The sequence below is a fragment of the Callospermophilus lateralis genome, chromosome 6 (genome assembly GCF_048772815.1).
Source record: "Callospermophilus lateralis isolate mCalLat2 chromosome 6, mCalLat2.hap1, whole genome shotgun sequence".
Lineage (NCBI taxonomy): Eukaryota > Metazoa > Chordata > Mammalia > Rodentia > Sciuridae > Callospermophilus > Callospermophilus lateralis.
In genome coordinates, this window is record NC_135310.1 from 18,955,380 (window position 1) to 18,971,506 (window position 16,127).

General features: G+C 37.6%; 1 protein-coding gene and 1 non-coding gene across 2 annotated transcripts; both read right to left on the reverse strand.

The window, feature by feature from the left end:
• Positions 1–187: 187 nt before the first annotated feature.
• On the reverse strand, positions 188–15,763 carry Ginm1 (glycosylated integral membrane protein 1). The gene is made up of 8 exons (XM_076858152.1): positions 15,598–15,763; positions 9,280–9,339; positions 8,644–8,740; positions 5,788–5,939; positions 4,966–5,122; positions 4,142–4,275; positions 2,452–2,615; positions 188–1,026 (listed from the first exon to the last, which is right to left on the reverse strand). The coding sequence occupies exons 1-8, from the start codon at positions 15,718–15,720 to the stop codon at positions 915–917; spliced, it is 999 nt and encodes a 332-aa protein (XP_076714267.1). The 5' UTR covers positions 15,721–15,763; the 3' UTR covers positions 188–914.
• Positions 4,734–4,805, reverse strand: Trnaa-ugc (transfer RNA alanine (anticodon UGC)). Its single transcript has one exon. It is a non-coding gene; the product is annotated as a tRNA-Ala (tRNA).
• Positions 15,764–16,127: the final 364 nt, after the last annotated feature.

Consider the following 16,127-nt stretch of genomic DNA (forward strand, 5'->3'; position numbering starts at 1 on the left):
ATACCTACTCAGGTAACATTGCTAAAATATGTCAATATGAGTTGCACAGACCCAGAATCAATCAATCTCTCTCTCTCTCACACACACACAAAGTCAATATGAGTGATGGGTTAGAAAAATTAAGATAAAATATCTGTAGGGTAAATAACATTAGCACTATATTTACAACCACAAGACAAGGGCACACTTTAATTTCATGATATTAATAGATTCATTAACTGATCTGAGCCTTGTTTTTAACCAGTTTAAGTAAGTGGGGGGAAAAAATCAGACCTATGCCTTCATAAAGTTTTGAGCTGGGCAAAGTTTTAATGTAATTATAACCAAAAGAGCTACACTTTTTTTTTTCTTCAAAAACAGTTTATTTTAGAGTGAGAACATGTCACTACTACTTTTAAATCCTGGTGTATTCAAGGCAAGTAGTCTTGATACAGGATATAATCAAATCATGATATACTTCAGTGATTTTTATACTGAGTCACAAACAATATAAAGACACATTGTATTAAATACAAAAATAAGTGTTAAGTTCTTGAGCTTTTAAATTAGAATTTCATAAAGTGCTTTTCATAAAGTCATATATTAATTAAGTGGATATAATTTCCTTATTAAAGGCACTTTGAATTTAATTGGCACATGGCATTGATTCACCTTTTTTTTCCTTTTTGGTAATTTCAAAGTCTCTTCACATGTCTTCTCATACACTTTGCTTAAATTTTCTTTAATTCATTTGAACAGCAAGCCCTTTTATAAATAGGGTGAACTTTATAAAGGTCAATTTTAAGGCAGTCTTAGGAGTTTGGCAATTTTGCTATGCATAAACTGATTCTTAACGATTTTTAAAAACAATTATATTGAAGTGGCAAATTTGGAAACAATATACTAATTCAGAGTCCATGATTTGAGATGGTATTTTAAATACATGTTTTATCTTCAAGGTGTTCTGTTGTTTTCTCAGAGCCATCTGGATATAAATTGATGGTTGCCACAGGCAAAACATTCACTTTATCCATCTGAAGAATCGCTCTGAAATATAAGATGATTAATTATTATCAAAGATAAAAATAGTTCCTCCACCAATAGTTTGTGTGAGATAAGGCTGGCTACTTCAAGGTTATAATTACCTGTGGTTAAATGCTTTGCTTCTGACATTTTTATAATTGTTATACAAACTCTTAAGCCCAAAATTCATTTTTACCAAATTGACTTAGGTAACAGAAGGGAATACAGGGATTGGGTGTGGCAGTACACACCTGTAATCTCAGCAATCCCAGAGCCTAAGACAGGAGGATCACAAGTTCAAGTCCAGCCTCAGCAACTTAGAGGCCCTACATGTCTTTTTTTTTTTAATTTTTTAAAAATATTTTTTAGTTGACACAATACATTTATTTATTTATTTGTTTATTTATTTATACGTGGTGCTGAGGATCAAACCCAGGGTTGTCGCATGTGCAAGGCAAGCACTGTACCTCTGAGCCACATTCCCAGCCCTGAGGCCCTACACATCTTAAAATAAAAAATGAAAATGGCCCGGATGTAGCTTATTGGTAAAATGCCCCATGGGCCTCTGCATCTGGCCCATAAAAAGAACAATGAAAGAAGAGAAAGTTGCCCTAACCAACTAGCAAAGATCTTATTAAAAGATCACAGTAACTGGGCATGGTATCACACAGGCTATCATGGCAGCAACTCAGGAAGCACAGCAGGAGGATCATAAGCTTTAGACCATCCTGGGCCACTTAGCAAGACCCTATGCCAAAATAAAATTTTAAAAATGGGTGGGGATGGAGCTCTGTGATAAGAGTACTTGCTTAGCATGTACAAGGTCCTGGATTCACTCCCCAGTACAGTGGGGGGAAAACTGAATGTCAGAGGAGGAAAGCTTTCACCTTTACTCTAATGCCTATTCTTTAGAAATAAACTATTCTCTCATTGCAATAATTTGGGTGAACACCCACCCCCCCAGCAGATTTTGGATTTATTGGGCCACAGAAAATCTCATTGCCTATGTGCCATTTAGTCAAGTCCTCATTGATAAATGACTAAGAGGCTTCTAGTTTTGCTTTTATTTTCTATTAGGAAGAAAGCTGCAATTAGTATCTTGCCAGTCTGAAATTAACTACATTTTAAACTAATACTTTGGGATTGAAAATATACAGTGAATTCCTCTTGCTGATTTCTGACCTTATACACTGCACTTTCTCCATTATAAGCATACGTTTCCTTTCTCGCCCTACCAAACTAAGTTCTTAGAGCTTGTTTTATTCACATTTGAGTCTCTCAAAGTATTTTGATCACGATATTTTAATTTTACTAAAGTTGGAAATTAGAAAAAAGTATTCTTATCCCCTCCCACTTCTCTTTCCTTCCTTATTTGTATATTTCTTCTCTAAACTTAATATAACCCATATTTTAATAACTAAAAATACTGTTTCAAAAACAAATACTTACTTGTATTTAGAAAATGGGAAAAGCACCTTTAAGATGGTTATGACCCCAGCTGCTCCTAGAATTCCAACCACCATGACGTTCAAAAACATAAAGAACACTGGGAAAACACTGCTCCAGAACTTACACAGATCTTTTCTGAACTTTTCCATCCACTGACACATTACCTGGAAAATGAGTTTTAATTAGATATAAAAGTTCCACAAACTTAAAATGATTGTGGTAATGGTTACATGACTGTCAAAACGAAATGCATTTTTAGGGCTGAGGGTATAGTTCAATGGTAGAGTACTTATTCATACACTTGAGGCTCTGTGTTCAATCCCCAGCATCACAAAAAAACAAACATATAAAAACTAACAGTATATTTTAAACAGGTGCATTTTATTCTAAAATGTACCTTAATAAGTTATTTACAAACTTAAAAAATTATGTTCCAGAAATATAGAGACAGAAATGTTAGTATCCTTTAAGATTATTTATACTGTAGTCTTAACTACACATCAAGTGAAAAAAGAAAAAAAAAACCCTAATGAACTGTTTCAAGTAATTGGAAGACAAGAGAAGAAAGAGAAAGACAAACTTAATAGCTTTTAGAACAGGTGAGAGGTTCATTGTGTACAAAATATTTCTTGACAAGCAAGAAAAGAACCTAAGGTGGGCACTAATGGCATGAGATATGAAGACAGTCTGTTCTGGTGCTGACCTGCTGCAGGGGTTGGGGTTAGATAGGGTGAGGGTATCACAGTCCAAACTGCCAAAGTGACCTAGATTTCTCCATCAACTCCAAATAAGCAATTCTGATCTTAACTTCTCTTCTATGTAGGCTAACCACAGACTCTTCTCATTTAAATGGAAATTATTTGGGGCTGGGAATGTGGCTCAAGTGGTAGCGCGCTCGCCTGGCGTGCGTGCGGCCCGGGTTCGATCCTCAGCACCACATACAAACAAAGATGTTGTGTCCGCCGATAACTAAAAAATAAATATTAAAAAAAAATTCTCTCTCTCTCTCTCTCTCCCCCTCTCTCACTCTCTAAAAAAAAAAGAAAAGAAATTATTTGGGGTAAGGGGGCTAACTAATAGGAAGAGATACCTGCATATTTCTCAACTGTATCCTAGTCAGCAGTATACATGTCAGGATAATGAGTACTTAGTAGGTGCCAATACATATTTATACATAATATCTATCTTATTTTACCCTTACAACTTAATGAAATACTTCACACTACTTTAGAGATTAAGCACAGATAATGAAACAGGTTACAGAGGTTAAGAATTTGCTACACAACAAATTAAATGTAAATGGCAGGCCAGGTTTCAAAACTAGGCAACCTGAATCCAGAAAGTATACTTTTAACCATCTGTGCTTAATCATCATACAAGATCCTGGGGGCACAAATTTATCTGTGTGTATATAAAGTAACAGCTGTAGAATAAAAAGAAATGGAAATATGAGAATTCTGGAACTGGAAATTCTCAACCAAATGAAATTCAGTGCCTTAATAATCATGATATGACTACATTATTATTAAATGAACCTTAAAGAATAAAATAGGAATACCTAAAAATATCACCAAGTCCATTATTAACAATGTTCCATAGTTCTGATCTTCATGGTTTCTTCCTCATTTTAATTATTACTACTTTTTTCACGACAGCCATAAAGGTTAGTAACACCAAAGGCTCAATTTACCTTATATGAGGATGGAGGCTCTGCTCTGAGAGGAGTTTCAGGTAATTTTCCAGGTAAAGCATCTTCATCTATAGTGGTTTCCACATTCCTGAGAAGATACTGGCTGGTGGTCTGCAATGAACTAACACTTTCCACTGAGGAAGAACAAAGTTACCAAAATGCTAGCAACATACTTGTGTCTCTTCTAAAAGTCATAAGATTATTATGCCAATAACATTTAGGTATTATGCCAATAATATTCAGGATAGTAAGTACATACCTTTTACAATGGGAGAAAAAAATAAAAACATTTTATTCCCTGATTTAAACACCAGAAGAAGGGCAACACTTAGGCACTTAGAAGAAGTTATAATTTAGTCACATACAAAGTATAAATTTAATAATTCTATAGCCTACAGTGGAAAATGAATACTTCTTCCTTTAAATGAACATTTACAATATTCTTATATTTTTGATAAGTACCCAGAGTAAGAATGGCAATTACTGAAAATTGTCACCACACCAGCAGCACTGATTACATTCTACTAAGGCTCAAAATAAGATTCCTAAAATCCTTAAATGGACATACATACTAATACATGTTATGAGACTTCTATGGTGCTGGGAATCAAACCCAGGGCCTCATGCATGCAAGGCAAGTGCTCTACCACTGGGCTACACCCCAGCCCCTTAAAGATTTTTTTAAAGAAGCTTATTTCCAAACATATTAAACACATATGGTAGCTTTTACAAGTAATATAAAGAGTCCAAAGTTCAAGAGTATATAATACAGCTACTAACTAAAAAAATAGTTTCATTAATGTTAAATTATGGCCTTTAAATACCTTTTTTGGAGAGGTTGGGAAGGGTAAATAAATTGTCACTGTCTCGGGAAATAGAGTATAACATGCTTTCTTCCAAAGGAAGGGTGTAGTTTGAATGTCTGAGTACTCCCTGGTTCTTAACTAAAATATCAATTTCGGTAACTTCCTTCTGTTGAGCCTATGAAAGAAAAAAATAAGTACCTGTATTTTAAATACTGGCCTAGAACCATGAGAACTTAAAAAGTCAATTTTCCTCCCTGATTTCTATAATTAAAAAACTTGACCTATTCAGACAATTATTTCTTATACCCTCCCACTCCCACTTTGGAGCATTTAATTTGCAACTTGAATCATATTCCTGTCTGCGTTAGCATTCACACAATCCCAGTTCCATTCAATTTATACATAGACTTAGTAAAAAGGAAATGGTAGCTGAACCATGAACCAAATTCAATGTCTTCACTTACTTTTCGTTTAATGATATTTATAACAATTAAGTGATATGACGTATACAAATAAGCAAATTTTTAAAAAAAACTGTTCGTGGACCTTTATTTATTAATTTATTTATATGTGATGCTGAGAATTGAACCCAGTGCCTCACACATGCTAGGCAAGTGCTCTACACTCTACCACTGAGCCACAACCCCAGCCCCAAATAAGCAAATTTTAAAAAATTAATATACTTAAAATGCTAAAATAATAAAAATGCTAACTGATTGGATATAGGCAATGTTAGGGTAGCTTCTTCCTTATCAAGTCAGAAAGAAATAATTGAACACATGCATACCTAGCACAAATTGAAATCTTAACAATTCCCAGTTAACAAGCATACTATCTTACTTGTTTTCCATCAATCTCTACTACCTCTTCTTGAATGACAATTAGTTGCAAACTGGAACCCGATGTCATAGGCCACTCATGAACTAAAATCCTTACACTGACAATTCCAAAATATTCCTTTTCCTCCAAATTTTCCAGATTTTCATTCTTCACTATAAAAAAAAGTAGTGACAGCTTTGAGCAAAGATTGCCACCAAATTTGTTACTGAATCTGTTTAACAACTCTGATGACATTTACATGAAACAATACCATTGAAAACCATTTTCATTGGCTTCTTCATCCCTGACCTTAAGACTATTTCAGATTTATAAAAACAAAGACAACTTGACAACCCTGACAAGGGTTTATGCTTGTTTGAAAAGGGGAGATGCTTGGCAATCTTTTAATTTTATAAGAAATGCTACACCAGCAACATCTTTCCTATCCCTTTTATACAGGTTGGTAGTGAGGAGCCAAAAGAGTGTAACTATGGACAAAGCAGGCCACAAGACACGGTCAATCCCATGGTTTAGCAAAATAAGCACATACATTCATCCACAAAACCCAACGTAAGTCCCCCCCCGCCAATCCTTTCCTCAAAAAGTGATTTGTTACTGTTGGAGAGGGCAGGAAGGGGGGAAAGAATGGGACAAGCCTAGTAATGGACAGGTAGGGTAGGTACTAGCTATGTTCCTCTTTAGGTAGGAATATACTCCTACCCCAACCCCTATCCCCAACCCCAACCCCAACCCCAACCCCAAATGAAATGGGGTAGTTGCAGGTATTTATGGAGCCAGTAGCTCTTCTATTAAATTAGAAAGTGCTATAGAAAAAGATAAAGCAACATACCCAATGATACCACCACAAAAGGAGCATTTAGTTGTTGTCCTTCAAATAATCTCATGATTTTTCAAACAGGAACCTAATGCGTATCTGAATGCAGACCTAGCAGTTTAAACTGATTTCTTGCCTTTATAGAGGTATTCCTTTTGTTTAGAATATCCCTATATCTAGTTCATTAACCACCCCAAATCATAATGGCTACCTAGTTATTCCCCTATAGTCTCTCCCCCTCTAAACCATTCATGCAACATTGCCTGATTTACCTTACTATAACAGTTTTTAATTATATTCCTTGCTCAAACACTGTCAATGGCATCCTCATGAATTTTCTGGTACTTCTCTGACTGGTCTTCCTTCAGGCTTCTATTTGGGGCTGGGCTCCCTCTCTAGCCTTCCTAATCCCCACTCTCAATATCCTTGGACACTTGTAACTGTAAAATGCCCCCTTTTCATGATTCATCTCAGTGCACTTTTGTTTCTGTTTTGTTTTTTGCTTTGTTTTGAGGTTCTGAGGTCAAATCCAGGACCTTTTACATACTAGTCCTGTGTTCTACCACTGAGCTATACAGGCCTAGTCCCTTACATTTCTTTTCTTTCCTTTTTTTTTTGGTACTGGGGATTGAATTCAGGGGCCCTCAACCACTGAGCCACATCCCCAGCCCTATTTTGAATTTAATTTAGAGATAGGGTCTCACTGGATTGCTTAGTGCCTTGCTTTTGCCGAGGCTGGATTTGAACTCATGATCCTCCTGCTGACTCAGCCTCCCAAGCCACTGGGATTACAGGCGTGTGCCACAGCACCCAGCTTCATTTTTTTTTTTTTTAAGAGTGAGAGAGAGAGAATTTTAATTTTTATATTTTAGTATTTGGCAGAACAACATCTTTGTCTGTATGTGGTGCTGAGGATCGAACCCGGGCCGCACACATGCCAGGAAAGCGCGCTACCGCTTGAGCCACATCCCCAGCCCTTTTTTGAGAATTTTAATATTTATTTTTTTTTTTTTAGTTTTCGGCAGACACAACATCTTTGTTTGTATGTGGTGCTGAGGATTGAACCCGGGCCGCATGCATGCCAGGCGAGTGCGCTACTACTTGAGCCACATTCCCAGCCCTTCATTTTTCTTTTGAGACAGGGTATCACTATGCTGCCTAGGCTGGCTTTGAACTCCTAGGCTCAAGTAATTCTCCTACCTCAGCCTCTCAAATGCTGGGACTACAGGTTTGTATCACCACACCTGTTTCCATGTCAGTGTTTCTAACTGTTAACTCACTGATTGCCCTTACAGCCTTGTTAGCATTTCTGTATGCCCAAAGCCTAAGGCACAAGAGGGAGTGAGAAAATACAGTCATACAAAAACATCACAATGGATACTCTTCAGCCCCCAAATCTGATACCCCTACTATAAATTAAAACTAAATTAAAAACAAAAGCCCTTCACATTCTGACTTCCTCACTGTGGCAGCCAACTTTCAAAAATGGCCCTCAAAGATGCTTGCCTTTGCCTGACTCCCTCTCTCTGGGTAAGGGATGGGATTAGTCACTTGTTTCTGACAAACAGCACAGCACAAGAGATAATTTACATTCCTTTTTTCATTTGTATAATATGGTCTATTCCAATGTAATATATTTGCTTATCTTTAAACAATTACAAAATTTAAAAGGTTAAAAAGAAAAATGTTCTACTGACATAAGGGTAGAAGAAACTGACAATTATACCAACAGTTCATTTTCTCCAATCGTGGAAAGTGCTTCTCCAAGATTTCAGCTTTTGCTATCCCACCTCAGTATATGCATGCTTATACTGATGACCCTCCCAGAAATGCAGTCCCATCAATGCCAATCTCATGAAAGAAAATGGTCGACATCCCATCAGTAACCAATATAAAGCATACAGTTTTAAGCACATTGGTATTGTATATTAGAGAAATGATGTGTATTATTGCTTTAAAATGGACATGTATAACATCCAAGAATCTTATTATTTAGTATTATTAAAAACAGAATACTTTGGAAATGATTTAGTAGTACTCACCTATCAAAGTCTGACAGCTTATTCGGGTTACACCACTATTTACAGGTAAGTCATTTACATATACCTGTCCACTCTCATAGGTTATGTTAAGAACAACCTTAAAATAAAGCAGCATATACATTAATTCCAGTGGTTTATAAATTACAAACTCTTCATGTCAAAAATACATTGTCTAACTAAATTACATGTAGAGGTGCTATGGTTTACATGTTGTTTGTCCTAAGAAATCATATGTTAGAGGGTTGGTCAGAGTTGTGGTGTTGAGGTGGCAGGACTTTTAAGATATGGGTCAACTTGGAAGTCCATAAGTTGCTGAAAGCATGTCCTCAGAAGGAACTTTGAGACTCCAGACTCTCTTTGGCTTCCTATCTGGCAATGTGATCTTTCACTCCCACATGTGCTCTTGCCAATATGGTACCATCTGCCACAAGGTGTTCCAAGCTGACTCCAGCAATAAGCCCTTGAATTTCCCTAATTGTTAATTAAACTGCTAAATAGACCTCTTTCTTTATAAAGTAGCCTAGCTCAGGTATTTTGTTATAGCAACAGAAAATGAACAAATAGAATAAAAGTAAAATCCACTGCATTTCATTTGGCTAAATTATATATTAAAAAGATAATGAAAAAGAAACAAACCTGTTCTTTAGATACCTCCCCATCATCTTTCAGGGTAGTTACATTAATTTTGATGCCATCCTGCAAAACAAATATAAATAGACAGGTATTCATTTCACAAATTGAAAATAACAGTTCTTTTTCTTTCCCCCTCCATTATTTTTATTGTATGGTCCCTTATAAGAGCATGAAAAGAATATTTTAAAAAATCATTGCTGGGTACAGTGGAATACATCTGTAGTCCCAGTAATTTGGGAGTCTGAGGCAGGAGGACCACAAGTTCAAGGCCAGCCTCAGTAGCTTAGTGAGACCCTGTCTCAAAATAAAAAAAAATAAGGATCTGAAGATGTAGTTCAGTGGTAGAATGCCTCTGGGTTCAATCCCCAGTACTGGAAATAAATAAATAAATAACCTCAAAAAAATAAAAAAAATTATATTTTCATTATAGACGTTTTATGACTTGATTACAATTCCAATTTTAAATAATCTATATGCTTTTTCCATTGTGAAATATATTACATACATGAGAATATAAATGCCATGTAGAGTTTAAAAAGATTAGTCCCCATGTAACTACTACCTAAGTTAAAATCTAGAATATTACTCATGCTTTAGAAGTCCCTGCATGAAGCTGTCAAAGCCCCCTCCTCCCCTCAGAGGGAATCTCTTTTATTCCCCCCACATTTTTATTGATGCATTATAATTATCTATAATGGAGCACTATTTCCAGGTTAATTCATTCCTGCTTCATCATAGTTTTGGTAGAATGCCTCTAGGTTCAATCCCCAGCTTCATCATAGTTTTACTATCTGTATATCTCTAATAACATTACCTAGTTTCATCTGTTTCTAAGCTTTATATAAATGGAATATTTTATGTATTCTTCCAAATTTGTTTCTTCTATTTAAAATTGTTGATGCATGCTAGGTGCAGTGATGCACACCTGTAATCTTCAGGCTAAGGCAGGAGGATCACAAGTTTGAGAGCCGAATGGGCCACTTGGCAAAACTCTTTGTCAAAATAAAAATTTTTTTTTTTTTTTTAAAGAGAGAGTGAGAGAGGAGAGACAGAGAGAGAATTTTTAATATTTATTTTTTAGTTATTGGCAGATACAACATCTTTTTTTGTATGTGGTCCTGAGGATCGAACCCGGGCCGCACGCTTGCCAGGCGAGTGCGCTACCGCTTGAGCCACATCCCCAGGCCCAAAATAAAAATTTTTAAAAAGGGGGCTAGGGTGTAGTTCAGTGGCAGAGTGCTCTTGGGTCAAATCCCCAGTACCACACACACACAAAAATTGTTGGCGCACACAGCTATAGTCACTAATTACACTACTTTATGCACCATTCCCACTGTAGGATTAACAAATTATTTAATTATTCCACTATTCATGGACACTTGTGTTGTTTTCAACTTAATTTTGATTTTACAAACGAAGGTGCTCTGGCCATTCTTGAGTGTGTCTCTTGGACAAGTATATACAGTGTACATTTTATTGCCTATATTAAGGTATGATCAAAAGCATTCTACCCGAATAGTAAGTTTACTGATGGCATGCTTTCTGTAGAAGAAGCACTATTCCACAAAGTACTATCACTGACCACTGGAACTACAATTTGTGCTTTATTTCCTAAGTTTTCACATAAGGCATTGTTATTATAGAACAAAACAATACATTCCTCTCAAATATGTTATCCTTGGGTTGTATTCTTAATTTAAAAATAGAAAATTTACTCATAAACATAAAAAAACAAGTATTTCTTGGTTTGCGAGTACCCCTAATACCTTATATTTATACACAGTCATGCTCCACATAATGTTTCAGCAAACAAGAGACTACATATGACAGTGGCCCCATACAAATGTATCATCTATTGATGGCATAATTGTCCTTGTGTAAGTATGTTCTATACTACTCATACAACATCAAAATCATCTAAGGTTACATTTCTCAAAACATATCCCCATGTGACATAGCTACAATTTTCAACAGAAGAGAGAATAAGACTGACATGATTTCATGAGGTTGGCTGACTCCAGGGACAATTTGTGGAGAAGGATTCATACCACATAAGGCCCAACCATATGTTTAAGCCCACTTTGGTGCACTTCCCAACTACTCTAGGAACCAAGGAAGCTCTGCAACCAATAATTCCTCAGAACCAGTTTGGTTCTTCCTAGTCCACCTTGATCTAGAGTAAGCTTCAGTTAGAATCAATGAAAACTCTAAAACATATCACTCAATAAGCCACCCAGTTGGTGAGTACATTGTTGTTGGTTTTTTTTTTTTCAGTTGCTCAAGACAATACAATGATCTTGACATATCATACATTTGATTCAAATAGGGTATGAATTCTCATTTTTCCACGTATACAGATTGCAGGATCACATTGGTTATACATCCATGTGTATACATACAGCAATCCTAGTGTCAGTTGTATTCTGCTGCCCTCTCTATCCCCCCTCCCCCCCTCCCCTCCCATCACTATTCTCTACCCATTCTACTGTGACACTTATCTTTTTTTTCCTTCCCTTCCCCCTCACACCGTCATATATGTATTTTGTGAACTCATGAGGGTCTCCTTCTGTCTTCCATGCAATTCCCTTCTCCCTCCCTTTCCCTTCCTCCTCTTTTCCTTGTTTCATGGTAATCTTCTTCTCATGCTCTTCCTTCCTACTCTGTTTTGAGTCACCTCCCTTATATCAGAGAAGACATTCAGCATTTGTTTTTTAGGGATTGGCTGACTTCGCTTAGCATAATTTGCTCTAGTGCCATCCATTTCCCTGCAAATGCCATGATTTTGTTATTTTTTAATGCTGAGTAATATTCCATTGTGTCACAATATCCTCAAAAAAAAAATTTTAGGACTCAACCTAACAAAAGAGGTGAAAGACCTTTTCAACGAAAACTACAGAACACTAAAGAGGGAAATAGAAGAAGACCTTAAAAGATGGAAAGATATACCTTGCTCATGGTTAGGCAGAATTAATATCATTAAAATGGACATACTACCAAAAGTATTCTATAGGTTTAATGCAATGCCAATCAAAATCCCAATGGCATTCCTCGAAGAAATAGAAAAAGCAATCATGAAATTCATCTGGAGAAATAAAAGACCCAGAATAGCTAAAGCAATTCTAAGCAGGAAGAGTGAAACAGGTGGTATAGCGATACCAGATTTCAAACTATACTATTGAGCAATGATAACAAAAACAGCATGGTACTGATACCAAAACAGGCGGGTAGACCAATGGTACAGAATAGAGGACACAGAGACCAATCCACAAAATTACAACTACCTTATATTAGACAAAGGTGCTAAAAGCATGCAATGGAGAAAGGATAGCATCTTCTACATTGTTTTTTTAATCCAAAGTCCAATTAAAAGTTCCTCTTACCAAACTACAAAAGCTGTTTCTAACTGCCTAGAGAGAACCTCCAATAACAGAACAAAATAGAAACCTTTTTCAGCTTCTGCCTTTCAGCAGCAAATCTGTACTACAACATTGTTAGTCATTTACTGAACATAAACCTACTGCTTGCTTAGTAAAATACAGGGTTTATAAAAGACAATTAATAGACACAAACACACTGTATTTTCCAGAGACTCAAGTTTAATTAATTCTTTTGGGGTACTGGGAGTGTAACTAAAGAGTAAAGTGCACACTTAGCATGTGCAAGGCCCTGGGTTTAATCCCCAGCACCAATAAGATAAAATAAATTCTTTTAGATCCTTCTCAATGACTTCAGTGCAGAAGGGAATTTCAATCTTTACAGCCTCCTAAAACAAAGTTCAAAACTCACATTTCTTGTTCTAAAAACCTCTGATTGAACTGGAAGTTCAGACTTGTAAGCCATGGTTGTGTATGCCTAGAAAGTAGATGTCAAAACTGAAGTTTCTCCCCACCCATTTTCAGATCTTTACTCATTGTCTGCCTATCTGGGACACAACTGGCTTTCTAAAGAAAAAGAGAATCAACTGTTGGTTTAAAATAAGTCTGGGAGAAATATATAAAACAAGTACCCATTCAAACTATATTATTATCTAAAAATCTCTGGTAACCAAGTTAACATTAAAAGAATGTACTACAGCCAGGCACAGTGGATTTGCCTGTAATCCCAGCAATTTGGGAGGTTGAGGCAGGAGGATCTCAGGTTCAAAGCCAACCTCAGCAATTTAGCAAGGCCTTAAGCAATTTGGCAAGATCCTGTCTCTAAAAATAAAAAAGAGCTGAGAATGTGACTCAGTGGGTAAGCTCCCCTGGGTTCAATTCTTAGTACCAAAAAAGAAAAAGGAAAAAAACAAAGAATGTACTACAAAAGCTTTAAATATTTTGCAGTCTGACAAATGCATACACACGAAAGTGAAAACGCTTAGAATACAGTAAATGTGAGTCCTTGCAGGAAGACAGGAAAAATTTTCTTGACTTCAACCAGTTGTCTTAAATTTATGTCAGGCTGGATATAAGGATGGACAGATGAACAAGTATGTAACAAAGTAAGTTCAGAAAAATGTTAATATTAGTAGTCTATAAGTAAAATCTGACACCCTCTAACGGCACATGGCTACATAAATTACTTAAAATTAAACAAAAAATTTACAACCAGTCCTTAATTTACATTGGCCACATTTCAAGTGCTCAGTGACCGCAACTATAGCTACTACAATGGTAGGAAAATTAACAATCACTGCACAAAGTTCTACTGAAGAGCACTTATTTGACATGGAGGACCACTGTAAAATTCTTTCAAGTTTTCTGTACATTTTTTTCTTTTCCTTTCTTTCTTTCTTTTTTTTTTTTTTTTTTTTTGGTACCAGAGACTGAACTCAGGGGCATTTGATCACTGAACCACATCTCCAGCCCTTTTTTGTATTTTATTTAGAGACAGGGTCTCACTGAGTTGCTTAGCACCTGGCTTTTGCTGAGGCTGGCTTTGAACTGATGTTCCTCCTGCCTCAGCCTAAAGAGCCCCTAGGATTACAGGTGTGCGTCACCACACCCAGCGAAAATTTTCAACTTTGAAAAAGAACTTGGATGAATCTATTTCAGCATCTCATGTTTCTATCCCAACTAATGAGACTGTCTTTCTAGCTATTCTGCATTCATTTAGTTTATGAAATTCCGAGTTTAGATTTGAACTTTCCAAAAGTGGAATGAAAATCTAAGAAGGGAGAACTGAAATGGTGAAATCACTAACACCCAAGCCACAGTGCAGTGTACTTAACCTTTCAGCTAAACTCTTTTTTTCTCAGATTTTCAGACAGACCCAAATGTGTTTTGGGTTGATAAATAACAATGATACATCTTTATAGTTGAAAAAGGGGGAAACAAAGTCATTATCTCCCTAACTTTAAAATTATTTCATTTTTATTTGGTTTCTTGGTGCTTGTCCATGGCATTTCTATTTTTAATTATATGCAACTGTAACACACAAATAATTCCACATAACAGTGGTCCTTATGAGCTCTCAATATTGTGGCTCCCCGGAATGTGATAGCAGAACTAAAACAGACATACTCGTCATTTTTGTACCAGGGACATAAAAGTTCGTTGTTGTTTTTAAGTGACATTTTGTCAGTCACCTCTGTATTTATTTTACTCAAGTCCAGACTTGAGTAAGATGTACTTCCCTAGTTTCTTTTCATTCTGGGAAAAAATTGTATTTTAAAATCTTCAAACTTTTCCTGACTATACAACTGAAAAAAGGCCAATATCACGGCTGCTTTGTAATACAATGATGCAAAGGTTCTCAGGGTTTCAGGGTCTCCTAACACACAGTGGGCCCCGCCCCCGGCCACACCTGAAGGAGCACTATTAACACATCGGACAAATCAAGGAAGTCGGGGAGTCAGGTCTTCAGCCTCTTCTTTTCTCTAACCCCTCAGCCTGGGAAGGAGCTCCTTCCCCACCGCCGGCCGAGCAGCCTGGAAATACACTAAGCGGGTAACTTTCACATTTCCCGAACACAAACACTGCCCGGCTAGGACTGCTCTAGCCCAGGAAGGCGCCACAATAAAAGCCTGAGGTCAAGGGTGATAGCGCACTTCAGACAGAAAAGCTCCAGCAGGAGGAGCAACTGTTTGGACTGCTCTAAGAATCTCGAAGCTTTTCGGCCCGAGACTCGGCCACACATTAAGGTGTACCAATCGGTTCTTCTCTCTCTCTCGCCTCTGGCTCCCACACCATCCCATTTCCCATGGTGCTTCCCCTCACTCTTCCTTTTGAGTCGAACCACAGCCCCAGCTCCCCGGCGCGAGGTGAGGGGCGTCGCTGGAGCAACCTGGCCTCCCCGCAAGTCTGACTCGAAGAACGGACAGCCGCACCCGCCGTGTCCTACCCGTGGGGCTCCGGACAGCTCCGGCGGAGGCTCCCGGGCATTCGTCGTCAGCCACCCGAAGGCAGGCAACGCCAGGAGGAGCAGCAGCCGAAGGGCGAGCCGTGCCGGGGGAGCACCATCCATCTTGCACAACCCGGGATTCGGGCTGGGAGAGCGCCGTAGACCTTCCGGGGGCGGGGTCAGAGGGGCGGGGCAGGCCTGCCCCCAGGCGACTGCGCAAGCGCTGGGAGCTGCCACTACCCTGCCCACGCGGAGGATCAAACTGCGCGCGCGCGCTGCCACTCCACCAAGGGATCAAGTCAAGTTTGGGGAAGACCCGGTTATTTCACCGCGGCTGAGCTTTGAAGAGGGGTTCCAACCTAAATAAGTGCAAGCACTTTCGTTGCCATTACTTTTTAATTGACAATAAACAATTTTACTATTTTGATGAACCATTCATACAAAATGGTAAAATTGTTTATGTACTTTATATACATATGCACATGCATCTGCAAAATGAAAACAATAACACTTCAGGACACTTATGCATC

Bases quoted from the DNA above. Each gene is read 5' to 3' on its own strand.
- Ginm1 (XM_076858152.1), bottom strand. From the start codon at position 15,720: ATGGATGGTGCTCCCCCGGCACGGCTCGCCCTTCGGCTGCTGCTCCTC. The intron at 5,123-5,787 runs GTAAGATAGTAT...TTTCTTTCATAG, and splicing joins TAGAGATTGATGGAAAACAA to GCTCAACAGAAGGAAGTTAC. The intron at 1,027-2,451 runs GTAAGTATTTGT...CTTATATTTCAG, and splicing joins TTCCCATTTTCTAAATACAA to AGCGATTCTTCAGATGGATA.